We start from the raw sequence: 23,745 nt of genomic DNA on the forward strand, positions 1-23,745 counted from the left end.
AGAGATGCATGCACCGAGGTGGCTGTCATCTGATGTAATTGAATTGATCTGTTGTTTGAATTTGTATTATCAACTTTTCTGGTACCGGCTTGGTCTCATGGAGTTTGGCTGATACAGGATGATTTCTCAGGCCATTGCTCAGAGTAGCAGGCTGCAGTGGCAGGGCAGGGCTTTTCCCTTCATGTTTGCTAGCAGTGGTGTATGTTTATGTGCATAGATGATGAATGCAAGAATGAAAATCAGTTGCTTCAACTCCTCACCTTGGCTGATGCCAAGAGAGGAGGAGCTTCCAACTCTTCTTATTTGCTATTTCTTGAGTATACTCTACTCCCTCTCTTGATCTAACGGCAGTAGTATTTCCTGTCATTAATAATCATACCTTTGGAGTTCTTGATATTGAAATATAAAAGTGGTGTTTTTGGTTTTTAAAATGACTTTTTTCAGGTCATAGCTCTGTGACTGTTTACCCTCTGCCCCTTCCTGCACTATTGTGAAGAAGCACTCCATGGAATTCCCCACTGTTTTTTCTCTTGGGTGGGCAGGGCTGCTGTAAGCCAAATCTCACTGCTGTATCTCTTCCCCTCACTTTGTTCTCTCCTTTTCCACTCATTGCTAAGTCTCTGCCTTATGTATTTATCTCTCAGTGCATATCCTTTATTAGTCCTCTCTTGAGACATCACAGCATCGATCTAAACAACATTTGCCACCTACAGCCTAGCTCACCTGTTTAGTTCTGTTTCTTATCTGTAATATAAGTCAGTATCTCCTTCCCTGTCTCTCAGCTCGGTTAAGAGTGCACAATCTTCTTAGAGGTTTGCAATATAGGAAAACAAGTGAACTGTAGATCCAAGAAGTGCACAGGCTTGAGGCTGCCGTATTTCTTCTGAGGACCAGGGTAATTAGGAAGCCTCAGGCCTCCTAGTCCTTCTGAGTTTATTTGTTCATATCTTCTGGGTTCCCTGTCACCTATTCCAGGACTGTGACATGGAACTGAAGGTTAGGTAGCTATCAGAGGAGAGTTTGATAATTCACTTAACTTGATTCTCAGCTAATGTGTTGGTCTATCATGTGGGATGCTCTGAGGTTCATGATGGTTCTGCCTGGCCCCTGCTTAAACCAGTTGAACTCTATGCCTTGAAGTTGTGCAAAATCATATTTTTCCCTGGGATGTCTGCTCTGAATGAGCTATTTCTCATTGGTGTGTGAGAGAATGGGTTTACACTGGGAGGCAGTTGCTGTGGGTGGCGGGACAGCTGTACCATTGTAGCTTGTTTCTGTGTTTAACTTGCATGTTAGAGAATACAAAAAAGGAAAAAGAAGGAAAGTATAGAATTTTCACTAGGAAAAAAGTTCATCTTGAAGTGGCTATTGATATTTATGACAAATTTTACCACTGGGTAACATCCCAAGGGGCATTGGAAAGGACTGCTCTCGCTCATGGTCCTCTGGATTCTGTTCCCTTGTCTAGGGTTGTGGCAGTCCAATGACTCCTCCTTCCCCAGGTACTTCCTCCTTCCCAGGTGTGTCATTAGGGCAAGAACTGCTGCTCAAGAAGTTGTGTGCCTGGGAAGTACATGGTGTGGGACTGGACCACAAGGTGACATGAGAACAGATCTGGAACAGTGTGACCCAGAAGACTGTGCATCTGTGATGGAGTTTGCAGGCAAACAGGGCTTGGAGTTGTACACTTCTGTGATAGATCCTAGTAAAGTAGGGCCAAATGGAAGATGCACTTTTCTCCCACCTTTGGAAATTTGTAGAAGATTCATAGTAAATGCTAGGAGGTGTATTTCTCTTCTACAAAATGCTCTCTTTCAGACCAGCTGGATTTTGGTGGATTTAGTCATGTACCTTGTTACATAGTGGGCGCTCTGATGTTAAAATGTGTACTGGTTTGGAAAGTGCATTTCTAGCTTTCCGTGGAGACATGATTGAACTCTGCTAGCTCAGAAATGAGCAATCCCCAGATCAGCATTTAAACCATTTGTCTGATATCAGTGAACCTCACTGAACTACCTGCTTAAGCAATTTCCCCTTTGATAGCTCAGTTGAAACAAAAGCAAAAAATTCCAAGCCAAACAACAACAACTTTGCTAACAGAAATTAAGCCACTAATTCTCTTAATGCTTTCTGACAACACTGAGCTAATGGACCACATCATTCTGCATGTTTAAGTACAGAGATGTCACAAAAACACAAGAGTTAATGAGGCTAATTTATGGTCTCATGGATTGTCCCATTTCTTGAATGACAGCACTTAATGGATGGCAGCTTTCATGTGGGATCCTTGGGCTGCGTCTGTATGCTGCAGGATTTAAGTGTCATTGTCTTGTTAGACCTCTAAGGAATCTCACTGTGGGAAAGGAATCAAAAAGCCAGTAGAGCAGAATAATCCAAGCTCTGCAACATCCATTCTTTTGTTACTTTAAGCTTTCTTAACAGAGAAAGGGTGCAGTAGTTGGCTGTGTGCTGAGCAAGGACCTAACTGAAGTGTAATGGGATAATGACAAGGAGCTGACCTCCGCTCGCTAATGCAATGGTTTTATTTTCATTTAGGAGCTTTGTAGCAATAGAGAAGGCATCAGCAAAACTGTAATACTAACTATTAGTGGCACAAATGATGTGATGGTTTTATGAGGTGCATCAGGAAGAAGAAAGCCACTGGTGTCACCTTGTTTTTCCTTTGGGTTTTAGCAGATACTGGGCACCAAATCGTGACCCACTGGGAGGTGTGCAGAAATAGAAAATGATGTGATAATCCCCAGTGGGATTATTTAGACAGTTTTTTTTTGAAATAAAGAAACAAATTACCATACAGCGTAGGTAGAGTTTGCACATCTGCCTGGTCACCACTTGGTCGTTGCTCTGGGAGTCAGCTGTGTAGGCCAGTGATTGAAGTGGGAGTGATAGAGGAGACTTGATAGCAACCTTTCAGTGTCTAAAGGGAGGCTGTAAGACAGAAGGGTACAGACTCTTTAGCAGGCTCTATTGTGATAGGACAAGGGGAAATGGTTTCAAACTGAAGAAGGGGAGATTTAAACTGGATATAAGAAAAAAGATTCTTACAATAATGGTAGTGAGGCACTGGCACATGTTGCTCAGAGGGGTGGTGGATGCCCCATCCCTGGAGACATTTAAGCTCAGACTGGATGGGGTGCTGAGCATCTGACTTAGCTATGGGTGTCCCTGCTCATTGCAGGGGAGTTGGACTAGATGGCCTTTAAAGGTCCCTTCCAACTCAAACAATTCTATGATTTGTCTGACATCTTAAGATGTTCCTGTGACTGGCGAGCCTTCGTTTTAATCAGAGAATTAAGAACTTCAATTTAGGCTTTGAACGTGCCATGTACCAACTACCTTGCATTTTTTATTCAAGGTTTTGTGAACACTGGTATAAAGTGAGAGGGTTAGATGAGAATGCTGCACAAACCTAGGGCTGTTGCTTTTTGTCTTTGCAATCAAAGAATGTGGACACAGGAAAGATCACTGCTGGAGAAGCCCTTGGTGTCACAGGCTTTGCAGAATTGGACTTTCTGCTTTTCTAGTATGTAAGCTCATGCTTTTTGCTTTAATGCTGTGGAGCCTTCTCAGAAGTAGCAAATGATGGCTGCCTACATTGGGCTGATCTTATCTGCTTGTTACCCACACTTGGAATTGCTGAGGATGCTGATGCTCTTGCCTTTGTCTGTTTTGCAGAAGGCATGAGCTGCATGAATAAAGATCATGGCTGTGCACACATCTGCAGAGAAACGCCCAAAGGAGGGGTTGCTTGTGAATGCCGACCAGGATTTGAGCTGTCCAAGAACCAAAGAAGCTGCATTTGTATGCAACGTTCTGCATATGGTTATGGTTTTCCAAAGTAAACAGTGTTCTCTTTGTGGTGATGTGGGATTTGATATGTTACAGCAAAGCACACCTCAAGACTGCTTGTGGGGCTAAACTGGAATCGACAGCTTTGCTGAACACTCTTGCACCAATCTATAATTTGCCAAAGAATACTAGTTTGGAAGTTGTACCATCATTTAAGTTCAGCTCCACAAGAGAACAGTGCAGTGCTTGAGTCAGAGTTTTTGAGGAAGTGGACATGATAAGAATGGCCAGATGGAGACAAAATGGGATGCTGTCTTTTAAAGATGCTGGAAGTACTTGTGAAGTCTAATGTATATTTTCTTCCTAGTAACATGTAATCATGGAAATGGTGGATGTCAACATACATGTGATGATGCTGATAACGGGCCTATTTGTGGATGTCACCCCAAGTACATCATGCATATGGATGGGAAAACCTGCCTGGGTCAGTAAGAGGAATAGTGTTTGCTGATGACCAACTCAAGAGTGGTTTGATATTATTGTATGTTCATGACTTACATTCCTCTTACTAGTAGAGCTAGAAAACGTCAAGGAATCCAAAACTAAAAAACATGCTAGTGCATGAGTGAGCTGGTTGGGTCCAGGCAACTTATGCTTCTCTACTTAAGTAGCTACCTCATATTACTGCAGTCTGTAATTAGTACTGGATCCCTTTGAAGCACAAAGCTTGTCACTAACCAAAGAAGATTCCCTTCTTTCTAGGATTTTCAGATCAAGTTTCTTGACAAGCATGAGCCAGAGAGTGTAACTAAAGCAGCACATATGTTAAAACCAGAACTCTGAATTCAATTAAAGGACAATTTTTGAAAAGCAGTTATCCAGTAAGGAAAGTACTTGAGACCTATAAACCAGTCTCTGGGAGACTTTGTTGCCTGTTGATTGAAATCAGTAGCTCAGTCAAAACTGCTTGTCCTTGCGTTAGTCTGTAATGGATGATGACAACATGATCATAACAGAGCAGCTCATGACAGTTCAGTTAGTTCTTTCATCTTGTTACTGTTCACCACATCAGTACTGCATTTTCTGTTTACCAAACTTGAGAATACTGAAACAGGCATGAGTTACATGGAAGCAACTGTATATTCCCATGGCTTTGGCTGAAGGGTCTTCGTGGTTTTCTTTCTTACTTTTTTTTTTTTCTTTTTAAAAATTTTATTTCTGCCTAATTGGATCCAACTGTCTCCGATAATTCAGTGCGTGATGTTACCATTTTCTTGTCTGTACATATGGATAAGAAGCGTCTGGTCAGGGCATATTTGCTCATCTGCTTTTTTGTTGTTGCTTGCTTCTAGAGAGGGAAGAGGCTGCTGTTGAAATTCCAGAAGGCAACACAACAGCAGGCGCTGATGTGGACAAGCGAGTTAAGCGACGGTTACTCATGGGTAAAAGTGCTTATCCAAAATAATTCTGCTGTTTGCTGAAACTTTTTACATGGAATATTTGTTCTTTTTTTTTTTTTTTAATTTGGCCAAATCAGTTCTGGGCTGAATTCTCTGTTCATGGAGGTGTTAAAGGCCAGCATGGACAGGGCCCTGGGCACTATCTAGTAAATGGCAACCAGCCTACAGTAGGGGAGTTGAAACTGGCTGATCTTTAAGGTCCCTTCCAATTTGAGCCATTCTATGAGTTCTGCTCATAGTGGCACAGCACCCTTTAAGGACAGACAATTATTACATAAACCATAAGAAACTTTGTACGTTGTTTGTGATTGTCAGCAGGAAGATCAGGAACTTGCCCTCAAAGTACCATGAGTTTCCATAGTTCTACTTCACCATGGGAACACAGCGCAGTCACCTGTTTCTCTTCCGTTAAAAGTACACTTGTGCATGGAAGAAAACTGGCCCTAGTGATGAAAAATCCAGAGGCAGTACGTCAGCCTGTGGAGTCTCCATGAAAACCTGTACAAAGCTGAGGCAACGTATAGATTTGGCAGTTGCTTGTGTGCAAGGGCTGCTCTGAAAGTATTGCCTCCTGTTCTGTGATGCTGGCCCACAGTGTCAGAGATGGATATCAGTGATCTGGCAGTAGAGGTCGAACCCTCCCACCAATATCCCATCACATGTTGTTGCTGTGCAACAGATGGCAGCAGAGGGGCAGTCTGACAGAATGGCGTCTCAAATGGAAGTGAGGATGAAGCAAAGTTGTGTCACTGAATTCCTTCACGAGGGAAAAAATGGCACTCGTTCATCAATGATTGTTCGATTGTTTCTGGAGACCAAAGTGTGGATGTGAGCAGAGTGAGGCTTTTGGAGTGAGCTATAGGCTGAATGTGGTTGAACGTCAGTGTGCTTGGAACTGTGCCTCGTATCGTGTGATGTTTCTTACCATTATGATATCCCCGAGCAAACTTTAGTAGGTTTTTGTTTGTTTGTGTTGGCTAGAAACGTGTGCAGTTAATAATGGTGGCTGCGATCGTACGTGTAAAGATACATCGACCGGAGTTCACTGCAGCTGTCCTGTTGGATTCACGCTCCAGTTTGATGGGAAGACATGCAAAGGTGGGTTTTGTACTCATGGACGTGTATGTACTAACAACGTGCCATGAGGTACTCGTCTCCAAATGAAGGTAATGCAGTGTGTGGAGGAAGGCTGGTATTTGTAATGTGATCCTAGGAGGCACTGCAGCCAGGAGTGACGCGCAGTTGCCTTCTGAGAGCAGTGCAGAAATCACGTGCAGAAATCCACGCTGCTCTCCCCTCACCAAGATGGCCTCATTGTAGACCTGTGAGGTTGGGAGGAATAAAGCTCAGAGGTGTAGGTTTGTAGGTTCTTAGAGGCATACGGTCCCACTGTCTGCTATCCACATTCAACAGGCTATTACAGAAATCCGTCAGTAAATATTAGAATGTATTTCAGAGCAGCCTGAGTAGAATTGTGCTGGTTCAAGCAGCTCTAAGGATAATTAGAGTACTGGCAAGGAGAAAAAGGCTGTTTGGTAATATATTGGAACATATTTTTCTTTAATTAAATGTTAAGATGATAATTAAATATTCTGCTAGGCAAAAAATGATGGAATCCCCATGCCTGAGTCAATTAACATTAGCTAAAGGACTCATTTTAATGTTAGCATGGAAAAGACAAATCAGGAATTCCCTCGAGTCACATTTGTGCAGGGCTTAGGAGGAGGAGAATTAGGAGGAGAGAATTTTGAAAGGGCTGAAACCTGCTGGAGAGCATTTAAGTTGAGTGTTTCCAAACAAAGCTTGGAGAAGTGGTCTTATGTGCATATATGTACTGAAACATAGCTGACAGAAAAAAGATGAATGAAAACAGTAACACAGTCACGAGGCTGAATGGGCCAGGTCATTCTTAAGACCCAGACCTAACTTCAACATTTGTAATAGGTTTGTTAGATTTTGTTTCCGGGCTTCTCCCCATCAACTGAACGTGACTATTTTCTGGAGCTACTCATGGTTTTTCTGTTTGCTTGTTTTTGTTACAGACATTGATGAGTGCCAATCCAATAACGGAGGCTGTGATCATTTCTGTAAAAACACTGTTGGCAGTTTTGATTGCAGCTGCAGAAAAGGGTTTAAATTATTAACAGATGAGAAGTCTTGTCAAGGTATGTATGCTGGAGAGAGGCAATAAAAGTAGGACAAATCAGCATGGTTTGGACATCTACTACAATGATGAAGTGATAATGGACTCCAGAATAATTTCCATTCCTCAGTTTTTGTTTTTTTTAAAATACATATTTTTTAATTTCTGAAGAAACTGTTAATACAGTTGACTTGATACTATTGTAGGAGGTACTTTTAGTGGCATAATGAGATAGCATCGTGTTAAAAATATCCTTGTGAGGATAATTCTTTTTTTTTTTCTCCCTACTGTTAATGTTCTCAGTATAACTTACAGGGAGAAATAAGCCAGTATCTCTCCGTCCACGCATAATCACAGTATTGCTCAGGTTGGAAAAGACCTTAAAGATCATCAAATCCAACCACAACCTAACCGTACTATCTAACTCTAACAACCCTCTGCTAAATCATGTCCTTGAGCACCACATCCAAATGGTTTTCAAACACATCCAGGGATGGTGACTCAATATACTGTCACAAGATCTTTAGGTGCCTTTGATTAATGTAACAAACATTTAGTGCCCTAGAAAGTGAAGGAGATGTTATCATATTACCATTCAGTTTACTGAGGTCATGATTAGACATTTTTACTAACTATACAAAGAGGATGTTATGCAAAGTGGTTGTAATGCCAAGGAATGTTTTCACTGGAAAAAACAGATCTCAGCAGCCTTTGGAAACCGGCATTGAAATCTAAACGTGTGATATAGTGGATCCGTGGAAAAAATAATAGAATCATAGAATGGTTTGGGTTGAATTGTTCCAGTCCTCTCTCTTCAGGTGTGTCTCTGAGAACTCTGTGGTTGTCAGCAGCCTTAACTCGGGCACTGTGTATTAGTGCAGAATTAAGGATTTAGCCCCCACTTTCATCTCTGGGGAAACATGAGGACAATACTTTCTTTGGTAAATCTATTTCCACAGATTGCGTGCGGACTTTTCTTAAAAGGGTTTCTGCCAGCTTTTTTTTTTTTTTTCCTTCCCCATGGAGAAGAGGAGCAATTTATTTTAGAACATAATTGTTAAAATGCAGCCACAGTTGTCATATTTGCCAAGAAAAAGCTTGTTTGGCAAAAGTAACTGTTCTCTTGAAAGTTGTTTCATGTTGCTGCATTATTTACTTGAAAAGAATTTGCTTAGTTTACATAATCCTGCACATCTTTCTGTCCAGCTTTATTAGCTCATAAGCTCTCCCTGCTCAGGCTGAATGGTACTGATGTGTCCCCTTAAAACTCACAGACATCGACGAATGCTCTTTTGAACGGACGTGCGACCATACATGCATCAATCATCCGGGCACGTTTGAGTGTACGTGTAACAAAGGATATGCTCTCTATGGCTTCACACACTGTGGAGGTGAGGTACAAAAACTTAATACACTGTATGCTGCCAGAGAGTTTGCACTTAGACCAAAACTGTAATTTGACAGATTCTTCACACACAGAAGTGTCATTGACTTCAGTGAATAGGCAGTTGGGTAGGACTTTAAGAACAGGGTTCTCTGGGTGATTTCAAGAATTACAGTTATGTGAGTTATCCTTGTGTGTGTCAAATCATTACATGATGCAGATTGGAGTTCTAGCTGATGTTAATCTACATTGGCCACGAACAATACTCCTAAATGTTCTGCTGTGTGAAAAGTTCAAGAACAGATGAAGATGGAAGCTTAGCGTGTGTAAAGCATTGATGTTTCTGTGGCAAATTTATAGAATTACCACATGGAAGCAGGAATAACTGAGCACTAAATAGAAATGAACCTATTTCATATGAAGTTTTTAGGCAAGACCTTGCTGACTACTTCTGCTTACTTAATTCTGAGTAAGATCTATTTATTTCTGAGGTGAAATGAGCACACACATACTTGAAGTTAACAATTTAGGGGTCTCTTTATGTCTGATCTGTCCTAGCCTCTGCTTCTAAAAAGCCTGTGGAGAAGATTAAAGGGTTGCAGCATCGCTGTTTTATACTGGTAATCAGGGAATCTATCTGAGTAGATGGGGAGTAACGCTGTGTGTTCTATTTGCAAAGGAAGTCTTTTCTCATAAGCTCCTCTGCACTAATTCAAGTTCTTTTGAGCACCAATGGGGAAAAGGAACTGAAGTTTATCTCTTGGGTGTTAATTGCTCCTTCATGCCATATTCCTGTGCAGATGTTAATCCTTGTACCACACCAACTCCTCCATTTGCAGGCAATTACCAGCTGTTGTCAGTGCCGTTAAGTGCACTGAGTTTGTACCTTATGACACATATGGAAAACATTAAGTTCTGGACATAATAGGATGTCAGTGTCTCAGACCCTACCTAGAAGTCGATCAAAACCAAAGATTTGAGCCAATTTTGTGGTATCATTGGAAGCAATGCAGATTTCAGGTGTAGCCTTTTTTCATCATTCCTCACCTGCTCATTAGTGTGCCTGCTATCCTCATTCTGACATGTAGCATGTGTTTACACTGAAACCAGCTCAGTTTGGTAATCTATTTCATAATGTTGTCTCCAAATGATTATTTATCTAGAGGAGGAAACAAATAACTGGGGAAAACAGCGTCACGTACTCTGATTACCATTGAGAAAAGCAGAACTGAATATATTCAGTTGTGCAAACTTTCTGGGACTCTTTGGGACTGACTGGGAATTCCATGGTGACATCTTTGTAGTTTTATATATAATTGCTATAAAGATACTGGGGATGAGACGAGCAGACATCAGAGTGGATCTGAGAAGCAGAAACAGAACTTCGCATTTCCCTTTGTTGAAATTCATGAGATTCCTGTCAGCCCATTTCTCTAGCCAGTTGAGGTCCCTCTGAATAGTGGCACAGCCATCTGGTGTATCAGCCACTCCTCCCAGTTTTGTATCATCTGCCAAGTCGCTGGGGGTGAACTCTTGTCCCATCATCCAGGTTTAATGAAGAGGATAAATAGCATTGACCCCTGGGGTACACTGCTGGTAACTGGCCTCCAGATGGACTTTATGTCACTAATCTCAACCCTTCCAGCCCAGAAATGCAGTCAAAAGTCCAAAAGTCTTCCTGAAAGTAGTAAAGGAGGGAACTGCCAATCCAGTTCCAACAGAGCTCAGGATTACACAATGGGAGTAATTTTCTGCATCAGCAAACAGCAGCACACCAAGAGCAGTATGTTGTGCTGTTGGTAGTTCCCCTTTCTCTATTGGCAGTTACTGAGCTGGGCAAGGCTCTGAAATTGGCTAGTTGGCCAGAAGGGGTGGTGGTGATTATCCCCTTGATATTAAATAGAGTTCTGTGATTGACATCTCTGAACACTTAGTAGGATTGTCAGTATGAATATTGTCTGTGTTATCTGTCTTTATTCCAAAACAGAAATATTAATTATAATTATTATTAAATATTATTAAACACAGAGCAACAAACAGTTGATTTGTTCTCCTTTTCATTAATTTGTTAACTTATTGCTGAGGCTGGATATATCTTTTTCTAACGTGTGGTTTAAGAATCAACTCTCCCCAAACACTTGATTCATTTTGACATTCATTGAAAGATTTCCATGAAAACAAAACTGTTTCAAGATGGGTTTCCTAAGAGCTTTTCCAAACTCTACTAAGCAGTATTTTTTACACGTTTATCTGGTGGTCTTAGTATGCAGCAGAAGTTACTTTCTAAATCTAGTTCTTCCTTTCCTCTACAGATATAAATGAATGCAGCATCAACAACGGTGGCTGCCAACAGCTGTGTGTGAACACACCGGGAGACTATGAATGCCTGTGCCACTCTAACTACAAATTACACTGGAATAAAAAGGATTGTGTTGGTAAGGTGCCTGGCAAATGCATTACTGCTCCTGATGTGTCTGAAGGCCACGTGGTTGTAGTCAGATCTGAAATATTAGTCTGTCCAGTTAAGTGGTAGGAGTCTTTGTTTCCTGCATTCTGTTTTACTTTTTAATTAGGCATGATGGTACTGATGATGAAATGGGTAAAAACAAACAAACAAAGAAAAAAATCCCAAAAAAACAGGAGATACTTTGAGGGACTTTGATGTTCTTTCATATGCTTTTATCTATTTATTCCCTGTTGTTTCCCTGCATGAGAAAGTCTGCTGATGGACACCGTGGGATCTTTCAGTGGTGTTTTCTTGCTTTCCTTTTCTGTCTAAACAGCCTATTAATTGCATGGGTGCTCTCTGGTACCAGCTGCATAAGAAGCTGCATGCCCTTTTCTTAGCAATGTGTGTATACATTCTACTTCTCCCATGAGTGTTTGTTTTATCCTGTTTAGAGATAAAGGAGTCCTTTCCTGATAATATGTCACCCAAGGTATTGCTGCACTGCATGAAGAGTGGCAGGAGTGATAGATGCTTCTTAAGCTGCTCTTCAGATGTTCGGATAGTTTCTGGTAAGTCCAAAAAACAACAACAACAAGGAAAAAAAACCAGCAACTAAGCACAAAAGCAAAAAAAAAAAGCCCAAGCATATGATTCTATAGATAGTGAAAGAGTAGCAAAACTCATGACTCTCATGGGTGCCCCAAGAAACAGACAATCAAGAAGGACCTTTCCTCTTTTAGTACAGATAAAGGGCTGTATCCCAGCCAATGTTCCAGGAAAGCCCCCCTTTCCCTGTTCTTTATAGCCACTCTACCCTCAGATTCCCTTCTCATGACAGCCGTCTTTTGGAAACTGAAGAGGACAGGGCAGAATTCTCTGTGCTCCCTGGGCCATTCCTTAATTGGCCCTGAGAGCCACGGCTCAATGGCACGGAGGCATTCCAGCCCTGCGTGGGGTCTGAGCTCTGCCTGCACAGTCCTTCCAGCCTCAGGACACAGCACGCGGTCCCGGTTGGTGCTTTTGGGACAGATGATTCTTTCCTTCCTGAGTCTTTTTAATCACTTAGGGAAAAACAAACTATTGTCAAGTATTTTGTGAATTACATGGTTGAAAAAGAAGATGATGCAGATCAACAAATTAAGAATGCCTCTTATACGACAGCAGTCTTCAGTCTGTGCACAGAGCCTATGTCTTTACTGTCTGTATCATCTGTCTGTTAGGAACACAAGATGCCTACACTCTCACCTGTGGCAGCTCATCTCAACTTAAGAAAAAGCAGCAAAACACAAATGCATCCACTTGGCTGGGTAATTACTAGATTTACTGTTGCGTGATGTGACTGATTTCTTTCAGTAGATGACAGTGAAATAAAGGCATTCTGTTGGTTTTCTTTCTATTTTTGTGCTCCATTTTGCTCCCTCTGTTTTCTTTCCTCGACTTTCTGACTGCAGATCACGATTGCAGTTGAGAGTTCCCCTTCTACTGCTTTGTCAGTATCACCCAATCTAAGATTTAAGAATAAGGAAAGAGAAATGGACCAGCAGTGAAATGAACTGTGAGGCCAGCAGTACTGTGACTCTTTTCAGATAAACTAAAGGCATTGGCAACTTACAGATTCTAGTTTGAGTTATTGGACAGTGGAGTTTAGAAAGCATCTGAAGTTAAACAGATAAAGCGCTGCTTTGTATAAGCGTAAACCACTTTCTGAACTGGTTTTGTTTGAAGTATCTCTTTTTATTTCAGCCAACATTTATTTGATTTTGCCCAGAAGCAGTTCTTGATTTGATCTCATTCTGTCTCTCTTTTATTTTAAGTGAAATCTATCACACTTTGTTCCAATTCCAGTTGAGAACCAGCTTCACAGCAATAGGAAGCTGCCATCTCTTTAGATCCTCTGTGATGACCACTTTTCCCTTTATGTCAGTATATTTTTGATAACATCATTGTGATGTGATATTAGGTTTTTCCAAACTTTCCATTCCCTTTCTAAAATAACATATAATTGTTTTTTTCTGAAGATATTTCAACCATCAAGATAAGTGTAACCTTTAAATTAAATGAAGGAAAATGTAGTTTGAAAAAGACTGAGATGTTTCAAGAAGGTCTGGAGCAGATGATACCAGGTATGAATATAAACGTGCAGGTAAGCAGGTGAGAGTCATATCTGCGGGGTTATTAAATGTTTCCTTGATAGGAAGCACACAGATGGCTGCAAACTTTCCATTCCTTACTAACCTCATAAATCATACTCCCTCCCAGCCAAGATTCTTGCAGTAGGTGTTTCAGATGAGAGGACTTTCCTCTGATAACCTTTGTTTGCAAGGAAAGTCCTTCTTTTTTGTTTGTGTCACTGTCAGTAAGTTCCCAGTAAAATCAGCCATACTTCTTTTGATTATGTCCTTTCCTTCCTTTCCATCCTTTCTTTCTCTTCTTTCCTTTATTGCCTACTCCTTCCTCTCTGATGCCTCAGTGAAGATGCTCCAGGCCTCTTCGCTGACTTCACTGCTAAAAGTTTATTCCTCTTTTCTTTTCCTCTTATACTTTAGCAGCCCCAGATGGACATAGTGAGGTCACTATGAGTGCTGCAGCCAACCTCTAATCCTAGCAGTGAATCATGCATGCCTCAAAGCCAGGGCAGCTCTAGGGACTCCACCTCAAAGTACATCCATAGGTGCACTGCAGTCACGATTCTGCATGAGGGGACACCCAGTGAGAAACTGGAGAAAATGTTTACTGGCATGTGGAGCGAGTCCTTTGCTCCCCTTGAAGTTTTGGTGATTAAATATGCACCGAAGACTAGCAAGTATCTGATAACATAGCTGGCCAAGCTTTTGCTTCCTTTAATTTTGTTCATACAGAGAGACATAACTCAGTAATGGAGAGCTTCCACTATGTAAACCTAACATGCAGCTCTGGCAAGAAAGTCCATGGAGCCCTCAGTAGACTACCAGCAACCAGAGAGATTTTTATCACTGCGGACTTTGAGCTTGAAACGAACCAAAAGGAGGTGACAGGTTGGTTGGAAAATAATCCAAGGTGCGATTTGAAGCTTCTTACGGTTTGCTTCTTAACTTCTGTATTTTTCACTTCTATCTTTATGCAAAATGATAATAAAAAGTATCTCCTGTTTTGAAAATTAATTTTCATGCTTCAAAAAGAGCTGAGAGATGAGGATGGTTTCTAAGATCAAAGAGCTGCCCATGGATTAAAGTCTTCCTGTCTGTTTAATTTTCTTGAAGCCCACTGGTTTTGGCCATTCCATCAGACTTGTTCACAAAAGCTGTATCCTCAGTGAGCAGCATTGGGTGGACTTTTGTGCATAGTCACTTCTTCATGTTTCACCCTTGGTACTTTTCAGATACGTGTGATGTGCGCTGTGCCCGGAAAAAGACAGAGAAGAGGTTCCGAAAAACCATTCGAACCTTACGGAAGACAGTCAACAGGGACCAGTTCCGCGTCCGTGTCTCTGGCATGGACCACGAAGTGGCCAGGAAGTCTCTCAAGCTGTCGGAGCCACAGCAGTCATGTGGTGTGGGACAGATGCATGTGGGTAGCAGATGTGGTAAGTGAGTGTAAATTAGGAACGAACCATCGTGAGGTTTTGCTCAGGTCTGGCAAGTGTGGAGGTGTCATAGGATGCTCCTCCAGGAGGCAGGAGGGCTGTGTGGGGTGTAGTAGGGCGTACTGTTTGTGCTACTGATACGTGTGTCTATGTGTTTATTGCTGGCAGTTGCTGTAGTACAATGGGATAAGTGCTCAGCACAGTGTACTTCGTTGTGAGTGATGCAAAACCTACGGTAAACTCAAAGGTAGAAAACCTGAGGACTTAAAGGCGGGCACCGTTGCCTGGGGATCACCAGTGTTACTTACAGAACACTGCATTTGCCATCCATAGCTCTGTGTTTCTGAACTTGTGAATAGTTTATCTCTTGCTGACCATTTTCTCTTTGCTGGTTAAGCTCTGATTCTCAGAGAATCTTCATGTCAGAGTTATAATTGCACAGAGAAAAGGGGTTTTCTAGGCCAAAACTGAGAAAAAAAATCTCAATTATCATGACACTAAAGGGCACCGCCATAGTGAAACCCACAATAAATACTTCCGAAGCACAAAAGTTAAGGAGAAGGGTCAGATGTTGTCTTAACAGGGGTCTAACAGCCATGACGGTTAGCTGAGGCTGCATAGGGTGTGTAGCATGTAAGTGGTTTTGTGACTCAGCAAGCCTTTAAAACGCTTGTCAGACTGAATTAGTACATCTTCCAGCAGCATCCCACTCAGGCTTAGGATAGATTTTCCCATCTAGATTTGCTAACTCTGGAAAAACTTGAATGCAAATAACAGAAAAATGCTTTTTTGTTGTTTAGAACATCTGTTTAGGGGAATTAGTTGGGAATTCTATCAGAAAGAGCTGTGCATTATGATACAATTTTTTGTAGCATTATAATAAGCCTGGAAAACTTTGGAGCCTTCATCATGTTGAGGTTAGGTGGATTTTTTAAAGCTGTTGTGTCTGATGCTGCAGGAGTGGTTTGAAAATGTCTCAGTCTGTTGTATGGAGTACAATGCTTTCAAGCACATCTATGACTTAATCTGGAAAAAAATCAGCAATGAGTAAACTAAAAACACTACAGGTAGATGCACCCAGATGAAGACATTCTCTTTGCATTTGTCCTCAGCTAATGTGAGTTACAATTAGGAAGTGGAACAACAGGGAAACAATTATTTTTAGGTAGCCATAGAGCCAATTTATTTTCTTATTACTAATGAGCTGCTTACATGGCATTTCTGTGCTAGTTCAGAGAGCAAGGGATCTTCAGGAGAAGGTCAGTGTCTGTAGCAAAAGCAGCCAGAGACACTGAGCATATGAAGTCAAGTGTTTTGAAGAGGAACTTGTAAAGGTCCAGACTCTTCTTTTGCTGAAATGGTGCCATGGTTCACCCTGCACATCTTAGCAGGGTATGATGGGAGCACTGAATCCTGTAAGATATGATTCCCCAAGGGCCTTATGCTTGAAAAGGTGCTATTGCCAAATGGATCTTTTCTTCTTAAGCTGAGTGATTCAGAGTACGTCCTTGTGCAGATCTGCTGTGATCAAATAGGGCGGAGCCTCCACAACACCTTTTACTTGAATAGATGCTAACATCTCTCTTCTCCGCTTTAATGCTCTCCACCTATTTGCTCTAAGCTTACAGAAACCTGGTACTTTGAAACCTCTCCTCATCTTTTGTCGCATTGCTGGAAGCTAAACTGAAAGTTTGCTGGTTGCTGAGGGAACCTAAGAGTACATGCAGAGGCAGTGCTATTACGTATGCCTCATTTCCTTAGAAAAACCAATTGTGTTGGTAAAGCAATGCTGGGTGACTGCTGCTGCTGTCTGACTGCTGGTCAGAAGGAGCTGAGAAATAGAGCGGGGAGGAGGGAAAGAAACGAGCTCATGGGTGTGTGTGAGAGCAGGATTTTTTTCCTTTTGTTTTGACCTGACTGTTCTGCAGAGCTGCTGAGAGCTACTGGGAAGGTGGTAGCCCTTTGTATCCAAGCATGGTAATGATTCTGGTGTGAAAGTGACTCTATAGCAAGAGATACTGGGTCAGCAGATGAACCCAGGGCCTCTGGGGCATGTGTTCTCAGGATAGGCAGTGAACTTTGGCAAAAGGATTTTGCTCAGTCTGACTAGAGAGGCAGAAAGCAGCGGTGGAAAAAAAATATGGCTAGGGACTAACAAGTCTTCTGTGATCCAGATAGTGAGTGGAGTACAGTTCACTGTTTTTCAAATATGTGTTTTAAAACAAGATATTTGGAATCTGTAAATACAGCTTTATTGAATCAGACAGTCTTGTTCTGGCCCTCTTTCTGCAGTAGATATCTACTGACACAGCACTGTCTGTAACATTGAATGTGAGCAGTGTAAGAGGGAAGCCTGCCCAGTGCCAGCTCCTACCCACTTGTCTTAGGTAACTGGGGCTGCATTTGCTTTGCACTTCAGCTGAAGTGATGCTTTTCCTGGTTTTCCTGCTCTAAGTCCTACTGACTATAGTGGGACATGCTGCAGAACAGAAGATCTAGAAAGGCACCAGGAACAGATTAGATGCAATCATCCTTAATGGGCTGAGTGGTTACACATTTGTCTGCTGTTCTTTTAACAGCTGTTGATATTAAAACAGAATGCGCAGTGGATTCCAAGGAGTGGTGTATTTCATTTCAAGTTTGCTGTTCAGCATCAAGTCCTGTTCAGGCTTTTCTGACGCCTTTGTGGCCCAGATGTTGTAGTTTCCTACCTTGTGTGCAAGCTCTGTGCCAATGAGGAAGCGTATTTAGTATTGGCTTATTCTGTGAAATCCTGAGAATGACCTACATGGAGCAGCCCACTGTAGGTTTCTATTAATGTGTATCACGGGAAATGGAACCTGAATCAACCTTCCCAGAGAATTCTGGATTCTCATGGCAGAGTGTGTGTCTTTCCACACTGCAGTAAATCTTATCATAAAAGAACTTGTTTGTTTAATTGGTGGTGCTTCCATACTGGACCATCTGAGGATGCTGGAAGTGCTGTGTGCTGCTTTGAGAGCAGATTTGTCTTGGAAGGGAATGCGATTTTCATTCACAAATCAGGCTACACGTAGTTATTCTTCAGTATGAGCCAGAGTTGAAACAGGTGGCCAAAGACCAATTCTTCAAATACTGACAATTCCTTGTCATGATCTGATTAACAGTGACATCCATACAGAAAGAGAAGAAAAAGATCGCTACTGTGGGCCTTTTGCCTGCAGGTGTTTTCCACTGAGGGAGAAGCAACAAGCAATTCATCTGTTTTTTCCATCACTTAAAGTGCTGTCATATGTTGATTGTGCCCCATGGAGCAGAAAGTACAACTTTCTGTGTTTAGTATTTTTTGTGTTCCCTGTTCATTGCAGGGGAGTTGGATTAGATGGCCTTTGAGGGTCCCTTCCAACTCTAAGGATTCTGTGATACCTGTGCTAGATACATGAGTGTTTTAACAAATGAAGGGAGGCAAATAAAAGTAATGTTCCCTGAACTTGCTGAGTAGAAGGATATGTCAGCACAACATTGCTCCAGTTACAAATGGATTAATCCAAAGAGCTGCCACTTAAGGGAACAGCAAGCATGAGAACAGCAGTGGCATAGGTATTGCTTTGATATAAACACTGGGCAGCTTTATCTTGTGTGGGAGATGCTGATGCCTTTCTCTGCTCAGCATCCAGCAGTTTTGTCCCCTTAATTTAGAGGATGCAGACAAAATGTTAACAAAATAGTCTTAAAGCTTAAATGTGTAAGATGCTGACGCCATGGAAGTACGATGAAAGATACAGAAAGAGGAAAGTGCTGACTGCCATTGCAGTTGTTGCAATTGGTAGTTGTATTTCCACACAATGGAGGACTGAACTGCATTTATTTTTTATATTTTTGTAAAACTGACAAGAAAAAAATACGTGATTAAATGTCAGACTGCCTTTTGCTTGTTAGCCTGCTTGCAACCATAGGTTTAAGACACAAATCCTTGAGACATAACTGTCTCATGTGCCTTAAGTGTGTGAACTGCTACAATGCAATAACATAAAGGATGAGGTTTCAGAATTGATTTGTGCCCGTTGTCAGTAATTATCCTTATAAAGTCAAGGCGTGATTCTTAAGAAAATAGTAAAATGGTGGATCATGACCTCCTTTATAAGGTTCACCTTCTTATCCACTGAAATACTACAGCGTTTGTCTAGAGGAGCAAGCACTCAAAGGCCAATGATCTGAAAAGAGAAGAAGAGCCTCTAAGTGTCTTTGTAACCCTTAATCCCGGTTCACTGTGCCCCCTCTTCTTTTCTTTTCTTGTTTTTGCATCAGAAAAGCTTTCACTCTTTTTTTTTTTTTTTTTTCCCCCCTTAAAACAGCTGCATGAGATTCAAGACCAGTTTTTTAATGGGCATTGAAGGCCAACAAAGACAGTGGCTGCAGAAATGAAGTCTACTAGAGGCAATTGGTTCTTTTGTTCGTTTGGAGAAAAACAATCCGGTTTCTGAAAAAAGAGCAAAGCCAGCAAGGGGGATTCTGATTTATGCCATTATTTGCACATCCTCAGATCTTGTTTTGAGTGGGTATTTCCCGTGTGTCAGGAGGGAGAGGCGCTGTGCAGGAGTTCTGTGAAACTCCTAGATTTGGTAGAAACTCCCAGAGGTTCATAGGCAGTTTTAGTTTCATTGAAACAAATGCTTTGACAGGAGAAGTTTGAACTCAGTTTTATTTTTATTTATTTATTTTTTTTCAGAGAGGGTTCATTTGTGCCAACCTAACTTCATGAACAGTCCTGCAGGTTTCTGTGGGATGATATCTATGGTAGTGATGCATTGTTCCCACAATTAACGATACTGTAATTGAACCTATTGACACCATGTCTGTCTGTTATGCTGAACTGAGTCCTGGTGAGTGCAATGAGTCTCTAAACACGCTTTCCTCATTGGCCTTGCTCAGTGCTCCAATGGCATGAGGTGCCTGGACTGGGTCTCCTCTTGGGGGGAGGAACCAGGAGCAGTTTACTGGGAACGCATCTGTGGCTCAGATTGTCTGGGGAGCTGTACCTGCTTAGGAAAGCTTGGGTTGAGGTAGTAGTGTAAAAAAAACCCAATGTATTTCTTAGACTATAAACTACAAAAAAGTGTGGGGTATCCTAGTAGGCCTCTCCATCCAGATCTGAGCTCCCTAATCCCAGAAGCCACATCACAAATGCTAACTAATAAACCAATGATCTTTGTTGTGAAAGCAGCCAGCGTTCCCATCACCCACCCTGTCTTAGAAGGCAGCTTCATGTGCTAGGGCCCTGACAGCAAGTAATTGCTGAGCAGGGGGTGGCCAGCACCTCCTTCCTGGGGTGATGTTATCATACAAACCAGAGCTCCATGGACAAGCCAATTGCTTGTCCAGTGGGACTGACTCTTCTGCTAGCCTGGCTTGTCTGCCAGCAAGCTGCTCCTGCCTCAACATGGATTCTTATTTTTCAGTAGCAATTCCTGATCTACTACTTCAGTAGTTGTGCTGCTTGGCCTTCTGATTTAGTGTTGAAGCCACAAATGCAAAATGTTAGTGAACTGATATTTTTTATTGTTGCTAGTGAGCTGGAGTGTGGGAACATACTATGATGAGGAATGAGAAAGCTGTTTGATGCCCTAATGGAACTCACCAGGATGAGGAAGCACAAATAACTTGTGACTCTTGCCACAATGCTCAGAATCCTGGGAACCAAAAATCAGCTGGAACTTGCAGTGTGTCCCAGTGTGGTGGAAAGGCACAAAAACAGACCCTTTGATGCTTCTGCCCCTTTTTCCCCTTGCTCTCAAAGTTCAGTTGTGCAGTGCCTGTAGGGGTGTTGAAGGTCTCACTAAAGTCCAAGGAGAACCTTTAGGTTTTACTTACTCGAATGCAAATTGCCTGTAGAACCAAAGAGCTTTTGTGGGGAAGGAGGTTTTCACTGATCTTTTCACTGTCTCTTGGTTCCTGAAGCCAGTAGCTGTATCTCAAAATCACCTTTAGTAACCTTGATTGCATCTCCTCATCACAGAATTGTAATTGTCTTTCCTTACCTTACTGGGATTGTTGCAGTGGAAGCCTTACTTCATCCGTTTTTTTGTTAAGTTGCACAAGGACTGATGAGTGTTCTGTAGAAATGTTTATAAAATGAAGAAAAGCTTGGGAGTGCATGAATGTGTGTACTTATGAGAGCAGAAGTAATGTGTGGTGGAAAAAGTTACAGTCTCCTTCTGCACTAGCTTTCGTTGATAAGCTATGGAGCATTACTTAATTCTGCTGTATTTTATTATCAAGTGAAGGAAAAACACTCACGACTCCACTCTATTTATCAGCAATAAGCAAAATTCTTCATCACTGATCATGACCGGTGGTTAATGCCCTGCTTGTTGTTAGTCATATATCCTGAAATGAAGCCAAGGCCAATTTAACTTCCTAACAAAACAGCTATTCACTGAGTGATTTATTGGAGCTATAAACTAAAACTAACAGTTTGTTATTGTAACAGGTCTTTTAAAGGACAGAATTTTTCAGCATGGCTGAACAACTGCAACACTATTTTGTACCTTCCAGAACAGGGTGTTATTAAATACTGGAACTGAAATCAGTTCTTTTGTGAAAAGTTTCAAGCAGATTTTGTCAATATCCGTAAGTATTCGTGGGTTTATTGGATAATATCATACTGTGTTCAAGTAAAATCAGTCTGGTTGATGTTATCTAAGCATCATACAGAACACAATTATCCTGTGCACAGGTGATCATTGTCCAAGAATCACTGCTGGCAAGAATATTTCTGCTTTAAAAGTCACATCTAATGCTTAATGAATTTGCATAATTCCTGATTGCACTTGAGCTTTTAGGACAATTTAGTAACCTCAGCAGTTATGAAGTATAAGAATTTACTAATTACTAACATGGAAATACTTTTAGAAATCTGGAAGTACATTTTTGATGTCTTAATTTTAGTATGTATTTTTTTCTTTTGGCAAGGGTCTGAGAGTTCTTTAGAAAGAAGAGTTAATCTCTATGTTATTGCTCTGTACAGATTATCAGAAAGCAGTGAGTGGACAGGCTTAGCGCCCAGCGTAGCCTTGCAGCAAAGTGTGAAGGCTGCTCCAGTCCACCAGAGCTCATCAGCACCAGAAGTTATTAGTGTTCATGTCAGATATGCAGGGTACAGTGTATGTATTGAGTTCTTCCTGTCATTCACATTCAGTTCTGAAACCTTGGTCCTCGCTGTTGAAGAGGAAAGCAGTTGCACAGTGGAGTTTTAGGTCATGTGTAGGCGCATTGCTTACCTCCGTTATGGTGTGTGAGTTGAAGCTCCTGTGTGCTTCTTTCTCTAGATCAATGCTCTCCAGGTGAATATTCCCCTGATGGCTTCAAGCCCTGTTTGCCGTGCCCCGTTGGAACATACCAGCCTGAAGCTGGGCGAGTGTCCTGCTTCCCCTGCGGAGGGGGTCTGACGACGAGACACAGCGGTACGTCCTTGTTTCAGGACTGCGAGACCAAAGGTAAGACCAAGAGTTGGTGAACTCTACTGCTCTGATGGAAAATCTATGCTGCTGCTGCTACATGCAGGGTGTTTCATGAAGGGTTGCTCTTCCAAAGAGTTGGTGGGCCTGGTCGGTCTGCAGGGAAGCTCAGTAAAGCCTCAATCATTTTTACAACTGATTTTTACACAAGACTTGAGGAGAGACTGAGAGATGCTTGGAAGTTGGTTAATGAAATGGCTGATGTGAGAGTTTTGTATAAAAGAAGAGTAAGAAGATTCCCAGGAGAAAATTTGGGCCAGTGTACTGTATTGAGGTTTTGGGTTTAAGTAGTGACTTGAAAATGTGAAGGATGGAACTGGAGTTCTAAAGTGTAAATAAGAAAATAATTTTTCATGTTAATAATGGCTAAAAAGCAACTGCAAAGCTGTTACTCATTCTAACTATGCAGTACTTCAAATGGTCCTCTAAACTTGAGTGCTATGGAGCTGCCATGCTATCTGCTCCCAAGGTTTTCCTCCACGAGTGGAAATCAAGGGGGCTATCAGACCTTTAAGAATGAAGAAATTTTTTGTGTTCTATTTATATAAAAAGTAGAAACCTGAGAGCTTTGAAGCTGTCTTTGAAAATGTTGACGAAAAATATGTACCCGTGGAAAAGATGAAATGTTAATGATTATAACTCAGTGTCTTAAAGCATGGATAAAAGAACATTACTTACATCAAGATCACCAAGAAAAAGTGCTAATAGCAAATCTATTGTAACTGAATAGAAATAAGGGCTAGATATCTGGTCCTGATGCAAACATTTAGTGGTGGTTTGAATAAAGAAATCTCTTGTATCAAAGACATGTTTACTGCTGAAAACTGCAATGTAGTAGATGTATCTTGAGTAGTGTTGAAGAATTACTGATAGTAAAGTGATAGTTCACTGATTTCTCCAGTGAACTCATTTCTACAATGAAGAGTCATTAAATATTGTTTTGTATTTGATTTTGCAAAGTTACAGTGCTAAAAAAAAACCCCTAAAAACTCTGGACAAAGATGGGAGGGCTTGATTTTAGTTCTATTTAACACAAACAAGAACAGGTCTGTAAACAAGGCCCAGTTTTCAATTTAGAGTATTCAAGGAATTTTTTGTATCAACTAGAATGAAGAGCTCATGGTTTTGTATGTGGCCACATGAGATGTGGAATTGCAGAGGCAAAAACTGTTTGGAACTTGTATTTGAAGTGTTTTGAATTATGGAGTGGCAGTAGATCATGTAGGGGTGGACTCCACACTGAGCTGCTGGAATAAAAAACTCAACAAGGGTAGTTATATGGTAGTAAGCAGATCCTGAAAGGAACGGAGGGGAGGGGGGAGGAAGAAAAATGAGAGCCTGTGCAGCTCAGAAAGCTACATTTTAAAGGCAACATAATAAATTATTCAGAAGTTAAGCTGAGCTGAGAGAAGTAAACTTGTCAAATGATGCAGAAGGAATA

At 41.4% G+C, this 23,745-nt stretch overlaps 1 protein-coding gene across 3 annotated transcripts in view; it reads left to right on the plus strand.

Moving 5' to 3' along the window:
* SCUBE2 (signal peptide, CUB domain and EGF like domain containing 2) overlaps window positions 1-23,745 on the plus strand; it is a 37,748-nt gene that overhangs the window by 6,187 nt on the left and 7,816 nt on the right. For all 3 annotated transcript variants that reach the window (XR_008209625.1, XM_052696132.1, XM_052696131.1), the window contains exons 5-17: window positions 3,697-3,822; window positions 4,178-4,294; window positions 5,163-5,252; window positions 6,252-6,368; window positions 7,313-7,435; window positions 8,688-8,804; window positions 11,110-11,232; window positions 11,699-11,815; window positions 12,467-12,553; window positions 13,265-13,369; window positions 14,105-14,260; window positions 14,605-14,808; window positions 22,116-22,283. Coding sequence is in view for 2 of the 3 variants with exons in the window: in XM_052696132.1 (XP_052552092.1) it covers window positions 3,697-3,822; window positions 4,178-4,294; window positions 5,163-5,252; window positions 6,252-6,368; window positions 7,313-7,435; window positions 8,688-8,804; window positions 11,110-11,232; window positions 11,699-11,815; window positions 12,467-12,553; window positions 13,265-13,369; window positions 14,105-14,260; window positions 14,605-14,808; window positions 22,116-22,283 (1,650 nt within the window). In the remaining variant the exon portion in view is untranslated. The remainder of the gene's footprint in view (window positions 1-3,696; window positions 3,823-4,177; window positions 4,295-5,162; window positions 5,253-6,251; window positions 6,369-7,312; window positions 7,436-8,687; window positions 8,805-11,109; window positions 11,233-11,698; window positions 11,816-12,466; window positions 12,554-13,264; window positions 13,370-14,104; window positions 14,261-14,604; window positions 14,809-22,115; window positions 22,284-23,745) is intronic.

Source organism: Tympanuchus pallidicinctus, unplaced genomic scaffold, assembly GCF_026119805.1.
Source record: "Tympanuchus pallidicinctus isolate F22 unplaced genomic scaffold, pur_lepc_1.0 scaffold3, whole genome shotgun sequence".
Classification (NCBI taxonomy): Eukaryota; Metazoa; Chordata; class Aves; order Galliformes; family Phasianidae; genus Tympanuchus; species Tympanuchus pallidicinctus.